Source organism: Chiloscyllium punctatum, chromosome 17 (genome assembly GCF_047496795.1).
Source record: "Chiloscyllium punctatum isolate Juve2018m chromosome 17, sChiPun1.3, whole genome shotgun sequence".
Classification (NCBI taxonomy): Eukaryota; Metazoa; Chordata; class Chondrichthyes; order Orectolobiformes; family Hemiscylliidae; genus Chiloscyllium; species Chiloscyllium punctatum.
This window is the reverse complement of record NC_092755.1, coordinates 81,565,992-81,586,815: the sequence shown is the minus strand read 5'-3', so window position 1 is coordinate 81,586,815 and position 20,824 is coordinate 81,565,992. Positions and strand designations below refer to the sequence as shown.

General features: G+C 45.6%; 1 protein-coding gene across 2 annotated transcripts in view; it reads right to left on the bottom strand.

Moving 5' to 3' along the window:
• galnt9 (polypeptide N-acetylgalactosaminyltransferase 9) overlaps window positions 1-20,824 on the bottom strand; it is a 373,573-nt gene that overhangs the window by 249,063 nt on the left and 103,686 nt on the right. For both annotated transcript variants that reach the window (XM_072587704.1, XM_072587703.1), the window contains exon 6: window positions 5,812-5,929. In XM_072587704.1, coding sequence (XP_072443805.1) covers window positions 5,812-5,929 — 118 coding nt within the window. The remainder of the gene's footprint in view (window positions 1-5,811; window positions 5,930-20,824) is intronic.

The following is a 20,824-nucleotide window of genomic DNA, read 5'->3' as shown; positions in this document are numbered from 1 at the left end:
GCATGCATGTGTGTGAGTGTGTGTGTATGCGCATGTGTGTGCGCATGCGTGAGTGTGTGTGTCTATGTGTGTGCGCATGCGTGAGTGTGTGTGCATGCGCATGCGTGTGTGTGTATGCTTGTGTGTGCGCATGCGTGTGAGTGTGTGTATGTGTGTGCGCATGTGTGTGTATGCTTGTGTGTGCGCATGTGTGTAAGTGTGTGTGTGCGCGCATGTGTGGTATGCTTGTGTGTGCGCATGTGTGTAAGTGTGTGTGTGCGCGCATGTGTGTGTATGCTTGTGTGTGCGCATGTGTGTAAGTGTGTGTGTGCGCGCATGTGTGTGTATGCTTGTGTGTGCGCATGTGTGTAAGTGTGTGTGTGCGCGCATGTGTGTGTATGCTTGTGTGTGCGCATGTGTGTGTGTGTATGCTTGTGTGTGCATGTGTGTATGCGTATGTGTGCGAGTGTATGTGTATGCTTGTGTTTGCGCATGCGTGTGAGTGTGTATGTGTGTGCGCATGTGTATGTGTATGCTTGTGTGTGCGCATGCGTGTGTGTGTATGTATGTGTGTGTATGCTTTCGTGTGCATGTGTGTGTATGCATATGTGTGTGAGTGTATGTGTGTGTATGTTTGTGTGTGCGCATGCATGTAGGTGTGTGTGTATGTGTGTGCGCATGTGTGTATGCTTGTGTGTGCGCATGTGTGTGTATGTGTGTGCAAATGTGTGTGCGTATGTGTGCGCATGTGTGTGTGTATGCTTGTGTGTGAGCATGTGTGTGTGTGCGCGCGTGTGTGTATGCTTGTGTGTGCGTATGCGTGTGAGTGTGTGTATGTGTGCGCATGTGTGTGTGTATGGGCGTGCGTGTGTGTATACTTGTGTGTGCACATGTGTGTGTGTGCGCATGTGTGTGAGTGCATGTGTGTGTATGCTTGTGTGTGTGCATGTGTGCGCATGCGTGTGAGTGTGTGCATGTGTGTTTGCATGTGTGTGTGTGCATATGTGTGTGTATGTGTGCGCATGTGTGTGTATGCTTGTGTGTGCGTATGTGTGTGTGTGCATGTGTGTATGCTCGTGTGTGTATGCTTGTGTGTGCGCGTGTGTGTCCATGTGTGAGTGTCTGTGTATGTGTGCGTATGTGTGTGTGTGTGCATGTGTGCGCATGTATGTGTGTGCGCGCATGTGTGGGAGTGTGTGTGCATGCGCGTGTGTGCGTGTGCATGCTCCTCTGTGTGTGTGTGTGTGTGTGTGTGTGTGTGCATGTGAGTGTCTGGCTTGTTAGTAACAGGTCAGCCCCAATACAATGGTTCTGGGGTCACCTGAAGGTCAGACTGGGTGTGTACAACAGATTTGGTGAGTCAAGGGGGTTTTAATGACAATCCAGCGGTTATACAGTCACCAGCATTGAGACTATCTTTTTATTGCAGATTCACTCAACAAACTGAATTGAAATTCTCCGATTGCTATGTTGGAATTAGCCACATTGTTGAGTCATTACTCCTGGGGGTGAGACTACTAGCTCAGCGACCAATGAGAGGTGACCTTATTGAAACACAAGACTCTTCAGGGGCTTGGCAGGATGTGTACAGAGAGGTTGTTTCCCCTTGTGGGAGAGCCTAGGACTACAGGGCACCAAAGGACTTGCACATTTAAGGCAGAGCTGAGGAGACATTTCTTCTGTCAGAGGGGAGTGGAATTCTTGACTGCAGAGAGCTGTCGAGGTTGGGTCATTAAGTAAATTCAAAGCTGAGACAGAGATTGTACGTCAGTAAGGGGAATCATGAGTTATAGGGAAAAGGCAGCAAAATGGAGGTGAGACTGATCAGATCAGCCAATGATCCTATTGAAGGGTGAGCAGACTCGATGGGCTGAATGGCCTATGCCCACTCCCACACCTGATGTCCCACACCAGCACATTCCCGGCTGATCTAGTGATTTTATAAACTCTGATGATACCAAGCATATTCACCAGCTGACAACTTCAATCAACAGAGATGGCCTTTTTATGTCTCCTTGGAGTTTTCATGTACAGAGATTGGCTGTGAGTATCTGCCTACTCTGCTGGTGAATGGCCCTCGATTTAATTAGGGATTATGTCGGAGAGGAGCTGATGTGTGAACCACTTGGCAGCTTCTCTGATCTCGCTGTTTTCTCACATGCTCATTATGTATTCTTGACTGTACTGTAAGACCACAGGGAGTTGCTGAGATGGAATTCGCTGATGGCTGAGGGACATTATAGCAAGGAATTCAGGTGTGCTCATTTCAGTGTGCTCACGGGAAGGTGGGGAGGGGAGAGGTACATGTGCAAGCAATGCCCTGTACAATCATTGTATCTCAATGCCTGAGACTTCGGTGATAGCGCTCCTTATTTTGGAACTGGCCATCTGGCGATAGATGGGGAGAATTGGCAGCTACCACAAGGATCAAGTACTTGGGGAATGGAGTTCACCATAAATATTGCTACCACATCTACAAAATCCACTCCCTCTACCACTGACGCTCAGTGTGTACCATCTACAAGATACACTGCAGAAATTCGCCAAAGATCCTCAGACAGCACCTTCCAAACCCACAACCACTCCCATCTAGAAGGACAAGGGGCAGCAGATACATGGGAAAACCACCCTCTGCAAGTTCCCCTCCAAGCCCCTCACCATCCTGACTTGGAAATACATCGCCGTTCCTTCACTGACACTGGGTCAGAATCCTGGAATTCCCTCCCTAAGGATATTGTGGGTCAAACCACAGCACATGGACTGCAGCGGTTCGAGAAGGCAGCTCACCCCTACCTTCTCAAGGGGCAACTAGGGATGGGCAATAAATACTGGGCCCAGCCAATGACAAGCATGTATAACCACTGAATAGTAAAAGAAGGTGATTTGAACGTGGGGGCCAAATGTAATATTTCCAAATTTGTAGAAGTCACAAGGCTAAGGGCGTGTTTGTCAGAAAGATATAAAGTGGTTTCAGGAGGATTAGGACAGGCTCAGTGTATGGGCAGATAAAAAATGAGAGATTATCCATGTTGGTTGGACAGAGAGATGAGCAGAGTGTTCTTTAACTGGTACGAGATTGGAAAGTGTAGATATACAAAGGGACCGAGGTGTCCTTGTTGATAATTCACCGAGGGCTAATGTACAGGTGCAGCAGAAAGGCCAGTGGAATGTTAGCCTTTATGGTGAAGGGATTTGAGGACAGGAGCAGTGAAGGCTTGCTCTAATTGTAAAGGAGCATTGGTTAGACTGCTCCTGGAGCATTGTGAGAACTCAGGAAGGATATCACTGTCAGAGAGGGAGTTTACCGAAGGTTCATCAGACTTGTACCCAGGATGGTGAGACTGTCCTGGGAGAGGGATTGAACAAACTGGGCCGGGATTCACTCGAGTTACAAAGAATGAGAGGTGACCTGGTTGAAACTTACAAAATACTAAACGTGAGAGACAGGGAAGATGCAGGTGGAGATGTTTCCCCTGACTGGGGAATCTAGAGCCAGGGGCACAGTTTGAACATAATAGGATGCTATATAGGACTGAGATGAGGAGAATATTTCTTACGCAGAAGGATTTGGACCTTTGGAATTCTCTCCCACAGAGGGCTGGGGAAGATTAGGGTTGCAGTCTGTCTGAGGTGGAGATTGATTCGTCTCTGATTGCCAGTGGTGGATAATTGGGAGTAGATGGTGCATGAGGAGGAATTGGAAATGGGCATATGATGTCATTGCATTCAGGGTATAGGGGGTGGGGATGGGTAGATGAATATAAGCTGTGAAAAGGGTATTAGGGACCATGGGGTTGACTGTAGTGGTATGGGTTGACATGGATGAGACATAGCAGGTGAGGGGGTGAGGGCAAGAGGTATTTTGATGTAATCTTTGGTTTTAAATTTTGAGCTCAGTGCCGGAGAGGCAGGGAAGTGGCTCTGCCTTCCCAGACAGCCTCAGGAACTTGACAACCCAGTGTCACCTGACCCAACTCCCAATCCAGGAAGATACCCCTCATCCCCATCATCACCATGCTCCCCACCCCCACCCCACCCAGACCAAAACACTGAGGTCAGCATTGTGGAAGCAGGGATTCTCCCACCTCTGTACCCCATGACGAGGGAACAGAAACACTATTATTGAGCCAGAACTCCTTCCAGTTCAGCTCCCTGCTGTGGGAACTAACTCAACAGTATTTCGCTGTCGCTCTGACTGCACAGAGAACCGAGACAAGCCTTCCACAGTCTTGAGTAAACTTCTGAGAAGGTCTGATGAGTGTCGCTGAGAGTAAACCAGTCTGTCCTGTCTCCCCCCGTCCTCCCGCTACCTACCACCTCTCCTGTTAAAGATCTCATTCATTGTGGAAGCTTTGAGGGGGTCGACCAGTCTCACTGCAGGGAGTGGCTGAGCCAGAGCAAGAAAGAACCGTCATTTCTACCACATCTTTTGAGAATTATAACCAGATTTTTAATTTCTTGAAATAAAATAACATGACCAGGAGACAGTAATGATCAAGTGTTGAGCATGCCTCACTGTCATGGTTGTGGGATCAAGCAACCCCCCCCCCCCCCCCATTTCAGAGATTTGAGCACATGACCCTGCTGAAAGCTAGTGCTTCCAATTAAACCTGTTGGACTACAACCTGGTGTTGTGTGATTTTTAACTTTGTCCACCCCAGTCCAACACCGGCTCCTCCACATCACGATCTTTTCATTGTAATACCGAGCTAGTACTCCACATCCATGCCCTCACAGTAATATCCAAAGAAAGAAGTCAGGCATGTCTTCCTCTATGTTTTATCACTCTTCAATAGCTGAGTCGATTTGAACAGTTCGAGAAACAGAGATCAAGTCGGAGCAGCAGAATGCAGGAGCGAGTTACTGCAGACACTGGAATCGGTACTGAAAACAACAAAACGCTGGAAATCACAGTGGGTCAGCCAGCATCGATGGAGAGGGAGCAAGCTAATATTTCGAGTCCAGATTCTCTCTCCACTGGCACTGCCTGACCCCGCTGTGATTTCCAGCGTTTTGCTTGTTTTCACTAGGAACAACACAGTCGGAGTAACATTACAAGGAAAACAATTCACAAAGAGAAGAAATGTAACTTGCTGTAACACTTCAGTGAGTTTTTTTAATGCATAACAAGCAATCCATTTTGCAACTATACAAAACGCTGGTGCGGCCACACTTGGAATATTGTGTCTAGTTCTGGTCCCCATATTTCGGGAAGGATGTGGAAGCATTGGAAAAGGTGCAGAGGAGATTTACCAGGATGTTGCCTGGTCTGGAGGGAAGGTCTTATGAGGAAAGGCTGAGGGACTTGGGTCTGTTTTCATTGGAGAGAAGAAGGCGAAGAGGGGATTTGATAGAGACATACAAGATGATCAGAGGATTAGATAGGGTAGACAGCGAGAGTCATTTTCCTAGGATGGTGATGTCAGCGTGTACGAGGGGGGCATAACTACAAATTGAGGGGTGATAGATTGAAGACAGATATGCAGAGAGTGGTAAGGGTGTGGAATACCCTACCTGCTAATTTAGTCAAGTCAGCCACATTAGGGAGATTTAAACAATCCTTGGATAAGCACATGGATGGTGATGGGATAGTGTAGGAGGATGCGCTTAGATTAGTTCACAGGTCGGCACAACATTGAGGGCCGAAGGGCCTGTTCTGCGCTGTATTGTTCTATGTTCTATGTACACTACTCACTGATCCTAAATCAGTCATGTTGGTCTTTGGATTAAATTTGACTGCTTGCAAAGTGTTGGTTCAATAACAAGAAGAGATATGAAACCTACAATTCACTTAGTCTCCTTTTCTGAACAAGCCACAAGTGTCTCACTCACCCTCATGCCCAGTTCAATGTTCTCTCCGCCATAAATCTCCATGCCAGGATCAAGAAGACCGATCTCTCCAAAATACTCGCGATGAACCACAAAAGAACAGCCAATCATCGCTGGGGTCCTATGGTGCACAGAAAGAGGGGAGAGAAATGTGATTCCAATTCAGACGATAATGCTGACTGCACGTGACACACTGAGGGTAGGCTATTTGCAGGGGCTTGCAACGAAAGGAAATGAGCAGTCCGGAACCAAATGGAGAGCCCTTCCAAACGGCTAGCACAGGCATATGGGGCTGAATGGCCACCTTCTCTGTTGCATGTTTTGGTGAACCAACAAAATTCAACTGGTGCACATCATTTTCAAATTACAGTCAGTCTGAGCTGGTGTACATCACTGCTGAGTCTACAAATATTAAGTATTACATAAATATTGAGATTGCTGACAAACACCCAACAGGTTAACTTGTAGATTTACAAAACATGAAGTGGAACTGAGAATGCAAATATCCTTTTTTCCTAAGTTTCTTCTCAGTATGTTCCTTCTACAGGACATGTATTCTGCATGAATCTGTTCTAATCTTCCTCATGTATTCAATCAAAATATTAGAGTTCAGTTTTTAAGCCGTATACCTTCAAATCTCAATTTGGAGGATGGTCAAAGATCTTTAAACACTGTCATCCCAATAGTCATCCTGCCCCGATCTCTTTCATTCTAAGCTTCGAAATTCAAATGGGAGAGGTACACTGTGTGTTTTCAATAAAATATCAAATATCGAAACCGTTGACGCAATTCAAATTTTGAACATGATTAAGATCGAAAAGCCCACTTGAGCAAGAAAACCGTGGCGGATAAAAAGAAAGAAGGATTAAAAAAACCCAACTTGCATTTCCATAACACATTTCTCACAACCTTGGGATCTCCCAAAGCTCTCTGCAGTTACTTCTGAAGGATAGTCACTGCTGTAATACACCATTAACCCATTGCCATAATGCACTGACTCACCCAGTCACAACACAGTCCCAAACTGCACTGAAGACAAGAGATGATTAATTTTTGGCCTGATATAAAGGCACTGTCGTGGTAACTCTGTCACAAGAGAGAGGCATAACTGATGGTTATTTAATCTGAGGGTCACTACACTCTCGACAAGGAGACCCTTTCATGGTATCCTCAGCCAGTGTGGGAACTGAACCCATATTGTGGATACTGCTCTGTCCTACACAGCTTCTGTCAAACCAACTGAACTAACCATCCCCCAGCCTGATAATACATGAATCAGCTGTATAGAAACAGGTCATTTGTCTTATGTGGACTAGATTGATCCCAGAGATGAGGGGTTTGTCATATGAAGAGAGATTGAATAGTTTAGGCCTATTCTCTCTGGAATTTAAAACAATGAGGGGAGGTCAAATGGGGGTATTCATGATGACAAAAGGTGTGGATAAAATAGACGGGGAGCGGGTGCTTCCTCTTGTGGGGCACTCTAAGATGAGAGGATAAGGGGGAGCAAATTTAAAACCGACAGGAGCAGACATTACTTCCCCCAAAGGGTTGTAAATCTGTGGAATTCACTCACTCAAACTGCGGTGGATGGTGGGACAGTGAGTAAATGTAAGGAGGAGTAAGACAGATGTTTAATTGGTGATGTGTTGAAGGGATATGGAGAGAAGGCAGGAAGATGGGGGTGAGGAGCAGATCAGCCATGATCGAATGGCGGAGCAGACTCGATGGGCCGAATGGCCTAATTCGGCTCCTATACCTTACGAACCTATGAACAATTGTGCCATTATGCTCCCAAGATTCTTTGCACGTTTATTCATCTCTCCTTATCTCCCAGGGATACAACTGAAACTGGTACCATAGGAACAGGAGGAGGCTATTCAGCCCCTTGAACCTGTTTCGCTATTCAATGAGATTGTGGCTGGTCTGTTGTCTAACTCCATATCCTTTAATACTTGTGCTCAGTGAAAACCTCTGTCCCACATCAGCTCTCTCCCACACTCTTCTTCATTTCACACAGTCATTATCTCCTCTTCCTTTCTCTGTGACCTGTTAATCCAGATTCCCTTCCCTATTACGATTCCCTTCAGCGAGGGAGTGTGGAGGGGAGGCAAGTCGTGGTGGAATGGTAAGCTCACTGGGCTAGCTCCTCCCAGCCCTAGTCTGCTGTTCTTGGGCTCAGATCCCAGTGGGCCAAATGGAGAAGCTTCAGTTCAGGACATACTCTGGAATGTTAGAGGTGATCACATGGTTCACTGGTTCACGGATATCCTGTGGGGAAGGAATCTGGCCACCTTTGCCAACTCTCCAGATCGACAGCAATGTGGTGGACTCTTTGCTTCTCCCTGGGCAATTAGGTCTGGGCAATAAATGCATCTTTGACTACCTGGAGGGGGATTCAAACTCAAAGTATCAGGAGCAGAGTCAGACATTATCCACTGCTCTACAACATTAACTGTTCCCAGTTCTACCCCTGTCAAAATGAACCCCAATTGCTTTGTCAAATTACGTGGAGCCTGTGTCACTTTTGAGCGACGATGTGTGTTTCTGTACACTCTGATTCTTTGCTTCTCTGCTTCATTTAACTGAGACTGTGGTCTTCTTAATTTTCCCAAACAAAACGTATCACCTCACACTGACTGACACTGAAATACCTTCACCAATCACAACCTCATCCTGCAGAGTCTTGTGATGTATTCTTGTGTTTTGCTACATTTCTTTTCCCCTTTTTCATTAACTGCCTTTCCCAAAATTTGACGTTGTCTGCAAATTTAGAAAACGTCTCTCAGATTCCCTAAGATGGGAAGATCAATGGACCTGGCATCGATCTGGCTGAAATAATGCCTGCGCTGCGGTCGGTATAGACTGGATGGGTCGAATGACTGACTCCCACACTGTAGGGACTCCATGATTCTATGAACTTCAGGCAATTTTGTATATATCCCACACTCTGCATTTGGAGCTGTAGTTTACTTACCCACCATTCTGCACCACATAGGCTGACATTAGTCCACTGTTTGTCAATGCAGTACCTGATCGTTCGCTCCATGATAATCTAAATTAGTTCCATTGTATTCCCCTCATCTTTGCTTTTTGTGATTGCTTCAAAGAATTCAGTCAGGTTGGTTAAGCCTGACTTTGAATACAGCCTCCTCTCGTAATATAGAGACACAGAGATGTACAGCATGGAAACAGACCCTTTGGTCCAACTCGTCCATGCCGACCAGAATATCCTAACCTACTCTAGTCCCATTTGCCAGCACTCAGCCCACATCCCTCCAAACCCTTCCTATTCATATACCCATCCAGACGCCTTTTAAATGCTGTAATTGTACCAGCCTCCACCACTTCCTCTGGCAGCTCATTCCATACACGTACCACCCTCCACACGAAGGAGTTGCCCCTTTGGTCCCTTGTTAATCTTTCACCTCTCAGCTTAAACCTATGCTCTCTAGTTCTGGACTCCCCCACCCCAGGGTAAAGACCTTGGCTCTACGAAGGGTTTCCACCCATTTCTCTATGACCTCTTGAAACAAAGATTCTGATCACTGATGTTAAACTAACCGGGATGTCGTTCTCCGCATAACAATCCATCCCACTTTTATCGTTCGAGGATGAACATTAGCTGTCTGACAGTTGCCGCGGTAGCAGCTCAGAGTGTTTTTACAGTGTTAAAGGAGTGATATAAATGTAGGCTGTTGTTGCAAATGTGTGACAGCAACAATTACTCACTCAGAGTACTTGGCACCAATAAAAGTTCCTCTTTCCCTCTCCCATTCTCTCTCCATTTGCCCACTAATGATCATGAGAAAAAAAAGGAATTCTGGATTTCAGGCTTTTAGTGCTGTCGCTGTTGCAGTAACAAATGGAGCACAGATGCTATAATCTCCAGACGCCGTATCGAGTAAAGGTTTCTGTTATTAAACATTCTGCTGCAATTCTTCTGGAAAGGAATATATTAACCCAAAGTCCCAAACAGTGTTGACTTGACAAGTAATAAATAGCAGCAATATTGAACGAATGGTTTGTGTTAATTGTCTTAAGCTTTGGCTTGGTCAGTGGTGTTCTCACATCTGACTTTGAAAATTTGAGCAAAAAAAATTGAGACTGAGACTCCCCGTGCAGTGCTGAGGGAGTGCTGCTCTACCCAGTGATACTGGCCTTGAATCTGACAGTTTTCCCTCGGCTAAGTCTGAGTTGTGTTGGGATTTGGAAGGATTTCTTCCGCAAGACCTAGCAAGGTCGCTCGCTGTAAGTTACCAAACCCAAAGTGTTATTGCTGAGGAGGTGGTGTTATACTGGATTAGGACTCCAGAACCCCAGGCTAATGTTTTGGAGAATCGACGTTTCGGGCATAAGCCCTTCTTTCAGGGCTTATGCCCGAAACGTCGATTCTCCTGCTCCTTGGATGCTGCCTGACCTGCTGCGCTTTTCCAGCAACACATTTTCAGCTCTGATCTCCAGCATCTGCAGTCCTCACTTTCTCCTCCTTAATGTTTTGGAGATGTGGGTTTGAATCTCACCACGGCAGATGGTTAAAAAATGAATTCAATAAGATGGAGAACTCGCATCTTAATGACCATGAAACCATTGTAAAAGCCCCATCTGGTTCAAAAATGTCCCTTAAGGAAGGAAACCTGCCATCTTTCCCTGGTCTGAACTACATATGAATCCAGTCCCACTGCAAAAGAGTTGACTTTCAACTGTCCTGTGTGCAATTAGAAATGGGTAATAAATTCTGGGCCAACCAATGATATCCTATGAATGAATTTAGTAAAAATAATCACTATTACCCACCCCTGTGCCATCCATTATATTTAATCCCAGCCTGATTTACCATGTGCCAATCCCAGTGCAATTCACCACTCACCAGATATCCATCACATGACCCACATGCCTTCCAATTTCACCATCTTTAAAAGATCGATGCTCATTGACAGACAGGATTGGAACATGTTGGAGAAAGGGAAGTTGGCTCCCCAACAGGGACATGGACGTCTTGATGGAAGGAGTGGCACATTGAGGGTTGGCACAGGTACAGGTGTGAGGTTGACGCCATGCATGCCTCTTTGACTGAGGACTGCTGGAGCAGCGAGGCCGTCTGCCTGGTTCACTGACTGCACCGATGTACAGGGCAGGGTGGGGATGCTGCTGTGAGGCTGCAGGAGGGTGCTGAGTGAGGCCATACTAAGGGAGTGAGTGAGCAGGCCGGAGGTGCAGCCTGTTTCAGGCTGTGAGCTGCCCGTCTGTCCCAGGGCACACTTTCCCTGCAGCTGCCTCTCGATGGTAGCTGCTGCTGCAATTTACAGTGCAGATCTATACCATCCAGTGGCCTATAGGGCAGGTCTATACCACCCAGCAGCCTATAGTGCAGGTCTACCACCCAGCAGCCTATAGTTTGGGTCTATACCACCCAGCAGCTTATAGTGTGGGTCTATACCACCTGGTGGCCTATAGTGTGGGTCTATACCATTCAGAGGCCTATAGTGTGGGTCTATACCACCCAGTGGCCTACAGTGCAGGTCTATACCACCCAGCAGCCTAAGTGTGGGTCCATACCACCTAGTGGCCTATATGCACATCTATACCACCCAGCAGCCTATAGTGTGGGTCTATACCACCCAGTGGCCTATAGAGCAGGTCTATAACCACCCAGTGGGTCTACAGTGTGGGTCTATACTACCCAAAGCCTATAGTGTGGGTCGATACCACCTAGTGGCCTACAGTGCAGGTCTATTACCACCCAGCAGCCTGTAGTGTGGGTCTACACCAACTAGTGGCCTACAGTGTGGGTCTATACCACCCAGCAGCCTATAGTGTGGGTCTATACCACCCAGCAGCCTACAGTGCAGGTCTATACCACCCAGCAGCCTATAGTGTGGGTCTATACCACCCAGCGGCCTATAGTGCAGATCTATATCACCCAGAAGCCTATAGTGCAGGTCTATACCACCCAGTGGCCTATACAGCAGGTCTATAACCACCCAGTGAATCTACAATGTGGGCCTATACCATCCAGAGGACTATAGTGTGGGTCTATATCGCCCACCAACCTACAGTGCAAGTCTACACCACCCAGCAACCTATAGTGTGGGTCTATATCACCTAGCGACCTATAGTGTGGGTCTATACCACCCAGCAGCCTACAGTGTGGGTCTATATAACCCTGCGGCCTATAGTGTGGGTGTATATCACCCAGCGGCCTACAGTATGGGTCTATACCACCCAACGGCCTATAGTGCAGGTCTATACCACCCAGCGGCCTACAGTGTGGGTCTATACCTCCCAGCGGCTATAGTGTGGGTCTATACCTCCCAGCAGCTGATTAACCACAGAGCAAAGGAAAATTTGTTATTTTATATTCCTTATCTACAGCAACACTTACATTTATAAAACCACATACATCACACAGTAGCATCTTTCAATGTGCTTCTCCAGAGTCTTTAAGAAAATTAACTGTGAACCACATAAATAGATAGGAGGAAAATTGACCCAAAGTTTCAACACAGAGATAGGTTTTAAGGAATGATTAAAAGGAGAAGATAGAAGTGGAGAGGTTTAGGAAGGGTATTTCAAAGCTGGGATTAGAATGGTGCTGGAAAAGCACAGCAGGTCAGGCAGCATCAGAGGAGCAGGTAAATCGACATGTCGGGCAAAAGCCCTTCATCAGGAATGAGGCTGGGAGCCACGGGGGTAGAGAGATAAATGGGAGAGGGGTGGGGCTGGGGGGGAAGGTAGCTGAGAGTACAATAGGTGGATGGAGGTGGGGGTAAAGGTGATAGGTCGGAGGGGAGGGTGGAGCGTATAGGTGGGAAGGAAGGTTGGCAGGTGGGACAGGTCATGAGGGTGGTACTGAGCTGGAAGGTTGGAACTGGGGTAAGGTGGACTTCACCAGTATCCTCATTTCCCCTCCTCCCACCAGGAATTTCTTCAGCCAGAGGGTGGTGACTCTGTGGGACTCACTGCCACAGAAGGCTGTGGAGGGCAAGTCATTAAGACAGAGACAGATAGGTTCCTGATTGGTAAGGGGACCATGGGTTCCTGGGAGAAGGCAGGGGAATAGGCTTGAGAAACATGTCAGCCCTGATTGAATGGTGGAGCTTACGCGATGGGCCAAATGGCCGAATTCTGCTCTGATATCTTATGGTTTAATAACAGGAGGCTCCCCTTTTCAAACGACCATCACCGTGCAGGCAAATGGTGGCCTGAGATTGGGAGTTGTACTGTGACAGCCTTCCTCAGAATGTTATCATACTTGCTGTGTTCGCTGGACCTAAAAGTAGAGAAGAGGAATCTTTCAGCCCTCAGTGGAGACATTATTCATCTCAGTGAACACACAACATTCATCAGAAACAGAGAAAGAAAACAAGAGTGGGTCTGATGTGAAATTTGCCTGTGAGCACATTTTCATTTCACTGAGTAATGGGACTTGAATGGATTGACTACGTAGACCTGTTCAACTTGTGCTGCCAAACTGCTCAGAAAAAGGGTTTGTAACCAGCTGCAAAAGACATATCTATGAGGAGAGATGAATTGTAATCTCAAAGAAATATATAAAGAGCTAGCCAGAAGGACTTTAGTTAATGCACAGTTAAAAGAATGTCTTACATTGATCTAATCCCTTTCATCACCATCAGACACTTCATTGTGCATTACAGTCAATGTAGTAATGTCACTGTTATAATGTCAGAAACGGGACAGTCGATTTTCAGCACAGGAAGCTCCCACAAGCATCAATTTGATAACAGCCAGAAAATCTGTTCTCTGATCTTGATTGAGGGTTACATATTAGCCTTGGGAAACCTCCAATAATTCTCTTCAAAGTACTGCCATACAATGTTTATCGACTTTAAAAAAAAGAAAATGGGAGCTGGAATATGCCAATCAGCCCTTCGAGCCTGCTCCCTCATTCAATATAGTGGCCCCAGCACTTCAGAAAGACTGCAATGGTTCAACTTTTATTTTCAACTTCATACTAAGAAAGACTGTATTGATTAGCTTTTAACTTTGTTTATTTTAAATTATAACAAGAGTGACTGTAATGATTAACTTTTAACTTTGTTGCTTACTTCTTTCTACCTTGTTCTTATGTTTTTGTACCTCGGTACTCATACCTAAGATGGTGCAGTGTGAGGAGACATTGAAAACTTTTCACTGTAGTCCTGGACGCTTGCAGCTGAATACAAGTGGCAATCAAGTCTAAATCGAAATTGAAATCTAAATGATGCAGGCTGATTGTCCATCTCAGTTAGAGAGGGTTATCCCCGAAATGTTGACTTCTCCACCTCCTGATGCTACCTGGCTTGCTGTGTTCTTCCAGCCTCCTGTTTGTCTACTTTGATTATCCAACTCCATCCCCTGTTCTCGCTTCCTCAGCACACCCTTTTATCCCTTTAGCCCTGAGAACATAGAACATAGAACATAGAAAAATACAGCGCAGTACAGGCCCTTCGGCCCTCGATGTTGGGCTGACCGAAGCCTACCTAACCTACACTAGCCCAATAACCTCCATATGCTTATCCAATGCCTGCTTGAAGGACCATAAAGAGGGAGAGTCCACCACCGATACTGGCAGGGCATTCCATGAACTCACAACCCGCTGAGTAAAATATCTACCCCTAACATCTGTCCTATACCTACCACCCCTTAATTTAAAGCTGTGTCCCCTGAGAACTCTACCTAACTACTTCTTGAAAACATTCAATGTTTTGGCCTTAACTGCTTTCTGTGTTTGAAAGTTCTGCAGGCTCCCCAGTCTCTGGGTGAAGACATTGCTCCCCATCTCAGTTCCTAAGATCCTGGTTAAATGTCTCAGCCAGCAGCGCGGCACACTCTCAGTCTGCAGCGGTACTCAGTACTTTGTCTCTGTCTTCAGAATCTACAGTCAGTCTTGAACCCACATGTCTCTCACTCAGGGAGTGAAGTGTTATTGACCAGACCTAAGCTGACACTGTGCACAACAGCAAAAGAAATAAAATATTGCCATCCAGGTCCTGGGAGAGAACTGGGATTTAATGAAAGGTTTGCCACAAATAACTGTTTTGATGTTTTTCTAGGAGCTGTCATCTGTTTATTCTAAAACAGTTATTCTGGTTGGAAAATCAAAAACACCAAGCATTTTTGTTTTTCAAAGTAGAAGGTTTATTAGAAGACTTTTCCCACCTGAAATAAACTAGAAATGATAATCTAGCGTTTTCAATATTGTAAACTATTTGAAGTCACAGCGCAGAAAGAGGCCACAATATGAGATGGAAAGACAAAACATACTGTAGGTTTCAATACGTCTTCACTACAGCTCGGGTATTTATAATCTATATTGCAGTCATGGGCATTTTTGTGTCTGGACTCAAGCTACGCAATTAGAATGTACTGTAGCATGCTTCCCTTAGCGTGTCATGCTTCAAGAGGACAGAACTCAGGAAGATGGAGACTGAGAGCTTTCTACTATTCTGCTCTGCTATGGTATGCTGACACTACAAACGTGTCTCTTAATGGCACAGCGAATATCGCCTGTGAGTTACAACAGATTAGTACGCATGCCGACTCTCTGGAAGAGCAGTTTAGCTGATCTCAATCCCCTGCTTCTCTCCTTGGCCTTGTAACTGTTTTTCCCCTTTCACATGCTTACCCAGGGCCTTTTTATCTTTAAACAATGATCTAATTCCATTCCGAGAGACATGGATGAATCTACCCCCACCACACTCTCAGGCGGATCGATTCAGATCTTAATGACTTGCTGATTGAAAAAGCAGGGAAATCAGTTCGGAGAAAAAAAATCATTTTTTCGACAGGGAGGAAGTATAGAATGCTGGTTAGCCACGATTTTAAAAACACATATGTTTGAGTGTCTGGTCTAACTGGTTTAAGAACATGGTGGACATTGGAAGGGATATACCTGGTGCACAGTTTGGAAATCACCCCCGCAATCACTGGTGTCGGAAATAAGTTGTTAAGACAAGTTACATTGTGTTCAGTTATCCATTCAACACTAGACAAACCCCTCCTCCATTTGTAGGAACTGCTGACATTGGTCATTATCATTCTAATTGTTGCACTGTATTAGTGCGCTAATTAACCTGCCACTTAACTAGACATACATTATACTAATCACTAACCTCCTTCAAAACAACTGTCACTTGGTGGTTCAATATTTGAATATTGTTGAAAAGAAATACCCCGTCACAACAGATTATAATAATTTATGATGTAGGACAAAAGGATGTCAACTGTCAACATTTGGCATGCTTGCCTTTATTGGTCAGTGCATTGAGTACAGGAGTTGGGAGGTCATGCTACAGGACACTGGTTGGGCCACTTTTGGAATATTGTGTGCAATTCTGGTCTCCTTCCTTTCGGAAGGATGGTGTGTACTTGGAAGAGTTCAGAAAAGATTTACCAGGATGTTGCCAGGGTTGGAGAAATTGAACTATAGGGAGAGGCTGAATAAACTCGGGCTGTTTTCCCTGGAGCGTCAGAGGCTGAGGGGTGAGCTTATAGTGGTTTATAAGATCATGGATAGAGTGATTAGCCAAGATCTTTTTCCTATGGTAGGACAGTGCAAAATGAGAGGTTTAGGGTGAGTGGAGAAAGATTTAAAAGGGACCAAAAGAGCAACTTTTTCACACAGAGGGTGGTACGGGTATGGAATGAGCTGCCAGAGGAAGTGGTGGAGGCTAGTACAATTACAACATTTAAAAGGCATCTGGATGGGTATATGAATAGGAAGGGTTTGGAGGGATATGGGCCAAGTGCTGGCTAATGGGACTAGATTAGGTTAGGATATCTAGTCGGCATGGACAAGATGGACTGAAGGGTCTGTTTCTGTGCTGTATGCGTTTATGATTCACTGACTCATTGCCTTGGAAAAAGCAAAGCAGAGTTCTCAGCTCCTCAATGCTGCAATATAATTCCTTTTGATGGCAGTGGATAGAACCCAGTGAATCAATGTGTGTCACTTCTAGCAAATGTGAATACATTTGACTGAATATTATATTTTCCATACCAGACAGAGTGGCTCAACTAGCTCACACTTGGAAAACCTAAAACCAAATCTTCGCTGTTATGTTTGATTCTCTGACTGGGTGGTGCTTTTGGAACAATCTTGAAAATGCTCATACCTACAGTAACGAGCAATCTGAGTTAATCACTCAGATCACTCCCTCGGAATGACTTACATTCAGATGCCAAATTACCATCAGAAAGTTTCACTGTCTACTCGAGGAATCACATAAAAGATTCAATTGTTTATTTCTTCGCAAATTATGTGAACAGGTATGTTAGGGATCGATGCAAATCAGAAGCTGTAGAATACACTGGATGTGTGCTGCTAAAAGGAAACATGATTAAATAAAATCAAACAATTGACAAAGGTTTTGGGGATATGGCTGACAAATCAGTTTGGTGAGATGTTGCTGTAAGTTCTATAGAGAGCTGTAACGTATGTGACAGGCAGCGAACGAGAGGGCAGACCCAGCCATGAACATGCTATTTGAAACAAACACAGAAAAAGCTGGAGAAATGCAGCAGGTCTGTGGAGGGAAAAACAGAGTTAACAATCTGAATCCAATTTGACTCTTCAGAACACAGCAGTCACCGTTTGTAGTGAACTGTTCCAATTAGGGAAGGTCAGCCATTGGTGGGTTACCTGAGAGCAACTCTGCTTTCATAATTTCCAGAGTCTATATTGATTTCCAACTCTTAAGCGTTTCAGTGACAGGATCTTTTCAACAATTGCCTCCATAAAGAAACTTGGGGTGTCTTTAAAATATTTTGGTACTATATAAATACAAGTTGTTGTTGGTGCACAGAACTGACTACTTAAAGGAAACTATTTGTATCCACAGCCTTCCCTCTCTGAAGCTAGTTGTTCCTGTCTGCATTGGAGAAAATAGATGGAATTTCTTTGATGAATAACCTGAACCAATTTGATTTATTTTACAATAATGGATTTTTTTCATACTCCTCTGGTTTGAAATCCAATTTTTGTTTCTATGTCCCACGACACGCTAAATGTCATAGCAACTAAATAAATTTAAATATATAGACAGATAACTAGCCGAGTTGCGGTAATACAACATTTCAGTCTGATTTCAAAGAGAGAAGCTGGATTTTTTGTGAAGTATTGCTGCTTAAACTACACGTATGGCCATGAATTAAAGTGCTACTTGTACAATTCCCAAACTCCATATTCATCATCATTGAAAAGCAATTGCAGCAATACCAAAGTTCACCAGAAAAGGTCAGCTTTGGAAACCCATCAGGTCAGGCAGCATGTGTGTGGAGTGTGCAGAATTCACACTTCTCTAATCTCATTGCATTTTAAATCATTTCACAGTCAATAAGGGCATTTTCTGAAGGGCAGTCACTGTTGTGATGTAGGAAACATGACAGCCAGTTTGTGCACAGCAAGATCCCACTGACAGCAGCGTGATAATAACCAGATAATCAGATGCTGGTTAAGGTTGAAGTACAGGCCAGGAAACCAAGAAATACTCCCATGCAGGTCTTTGCAATAGTGCTAATTGCAAAGGCTCCACCTGAGAAGGCTGATAGAGTCCATCTCTGACATTGCATCAGAAAGACGACAGCTCCAACTGTGAAACTCCTGCTCAGCACAGCATGCAAGTGTCAGCCTGGATTTCATCTTCAAATCCTGGCGTGGAACATTAGAATGCTCTGACTTTGAGGAAACAACGCAAGTCAATGCTTTCACTTTAAAGACCTTCCACACATGTCATTTACTGTGTCTGTTGCTCCCAGTGTGGTTCTCCTCTACACTGGGGAGGCAGGACACCTACAGGACACCAGAGCACTTCAGAGAACGTCTCCGGGACACCCGCACCAACTAACCCCACTGCTCCATGGCCGAACACTTCAACTCCCCCTCCCACTCCGCCAAGGACATGGAGGGCCTCTGACATCGACACTCCCTTACCATTCAATGCCTGGAGGAAGAACGCCTCATCTTCCACCTCGGAACACTTCAACCCCAGGGCATCAATGCGGACTTCACCAGATTCCTTATTCCCCGCGCCCCCCCCACCTTACCCCAGTTCCAACCTTCCAGCTCGGCACCGCACTCATTACCTGTCCTACCTGTCAATCTTCCTTTCCACCTATCACCTTTATCCCCACCTCCATCCACATATTGCATTCTCAGCTACCTTCTCCCCAGCCCTAACCCCCTCCCATTTATCTCTCCACCCCCGAGACTCCAGCCTCATTCCTGATGAAGGGCTTTTGCCCGAAACTTCGACTCTCCTGCTCCTCGGATGCTGCCTGACCTGCTGTGCTTTTCCAGCACCACTCTGATCTAAACTCTGATCTTCAGTATCTGCAGTCCTCCCTTTTGCCTAAAGAATCCACATCTGCCAATACCTGCCAAGTCACGGGAAGGGGCCAGTGTTTGGATATTCGGCACTGTGGCTCAGTGGTTAGCACAGCTGCCTCACAGCACCAGGAACCCGGGTTCGAGTCCAACCTCAGGCTACTGTCTCTGTGGAGTTTGCACATTCTCCTTGTGTCTGCGTGGGTTTCCTCCCACAGTCCAAAGATGTGTAGGTCAGGGTGGATTGGCTGTGCTAAATTGCCCATAGTGTTCAGTGATGTGCAGGCTAGGTGGATTAGCCATGGGATTTGCAGGGTTACAGGGGTGGGTGGGATGGGATGCTCTTCAGAGGGACAGTATGGTCTCAATGGGCTGAATGGCCCACTTCCACACTGTAGGGATTCTAACAGTCTATTGGGCAGCTGGTTCCCTCTCAGTACAAGACAGGTTGGAACATAAATGCGGGTGCCATACGATCCACCTGGGTGACGGTCTTTGCACACTGAGTACTGACTGACATTGAAGATTTAAAATGGGGAGTTGTACATGTGGGCGTGATGTATCAGGAATTCAGCAGTGGAGATCTGCACTTTGATTTCTTTTTTAATCAACCTGCTCTGATATGCTTTGCCATACCTCTGGAGCAGATGGTACTTAAACTTACACCTCTGTCCTAGAGGTAGGAGCACTACCACCACACCACAAGAAACATCCGGAAAGGTGTATGTCCTGCACCACTCACTGTCCACTCAAGCCTCCAACCCGCACGCCCATCTCTGATAGGACTTCTACCAGGTCCGCAGATGCGTGCCTTTAATACAAAACAAACATGTTCAAAGTTGTCTCTTGTTCAAGACAGGAAGGGTCAGTGGGGTGTGTGTGAGCTATCCTGTACTGTCCTCAGCAGGGTCCAGTGATAAATAAGTGAATAATCCCCAGTGTATTGGGGATGCAGTAGCGTTGTATGGCACCAGGGTTTACATTCACAGGGTCACACTCTCTGAGGTGTCCCTGTGTTCTTCCAGCATTTTCCCAGGCGATGGGGACATTCTTCACCATGTCTTTTTCATCGTAACCATGTCCTTATCCTCTTCTTTAACTGACCCATTTCTGTGACCTTTGCACCATAAACCATCATCAATCTCTCGTACAATTTAATCTTGCCGACATATTGCAACATATTGTGCTTAATCTTTTCCTCTCATGCCCATCTCTCCCAGCCTCTGTACAGTCTCTGTTACACCTCTAACCTTTCCTCTGCTGATGAAAGGTTACTGTCCTGAAACATTAACTTGGTTTCTCGCTCCACAGATGCTGTCAGACCTGCTGGATGTTTCCAGAATTTTCCCTTTTATTTCAGATCACAGAATCACAGAAGTATTAAGGTGCGGCCCAAGTCTGCACCATCTCTGTAGTCAGCTAGTGAAATAGCTACAAAATAAAAAGGCATTGACAATCAGCAGAACATATGCAGTGTGGTAACGCGTCAGTGCCTTCCTGAATTTATAGACTAATTCACCAGACTCTGTTTCGCTAGGGTGCATGACTAATGTGCATAAAATAATCTTCAGACCTTATTTTGTTGTCTGTGCCTTGTAGAAGGTGAATGTGTAGTGGCATCACTAGAAATTACATTATTGAATTGGGATAAAAATAGGACAAGGCCATTCAGCCCCTCAAGTCTGTTCT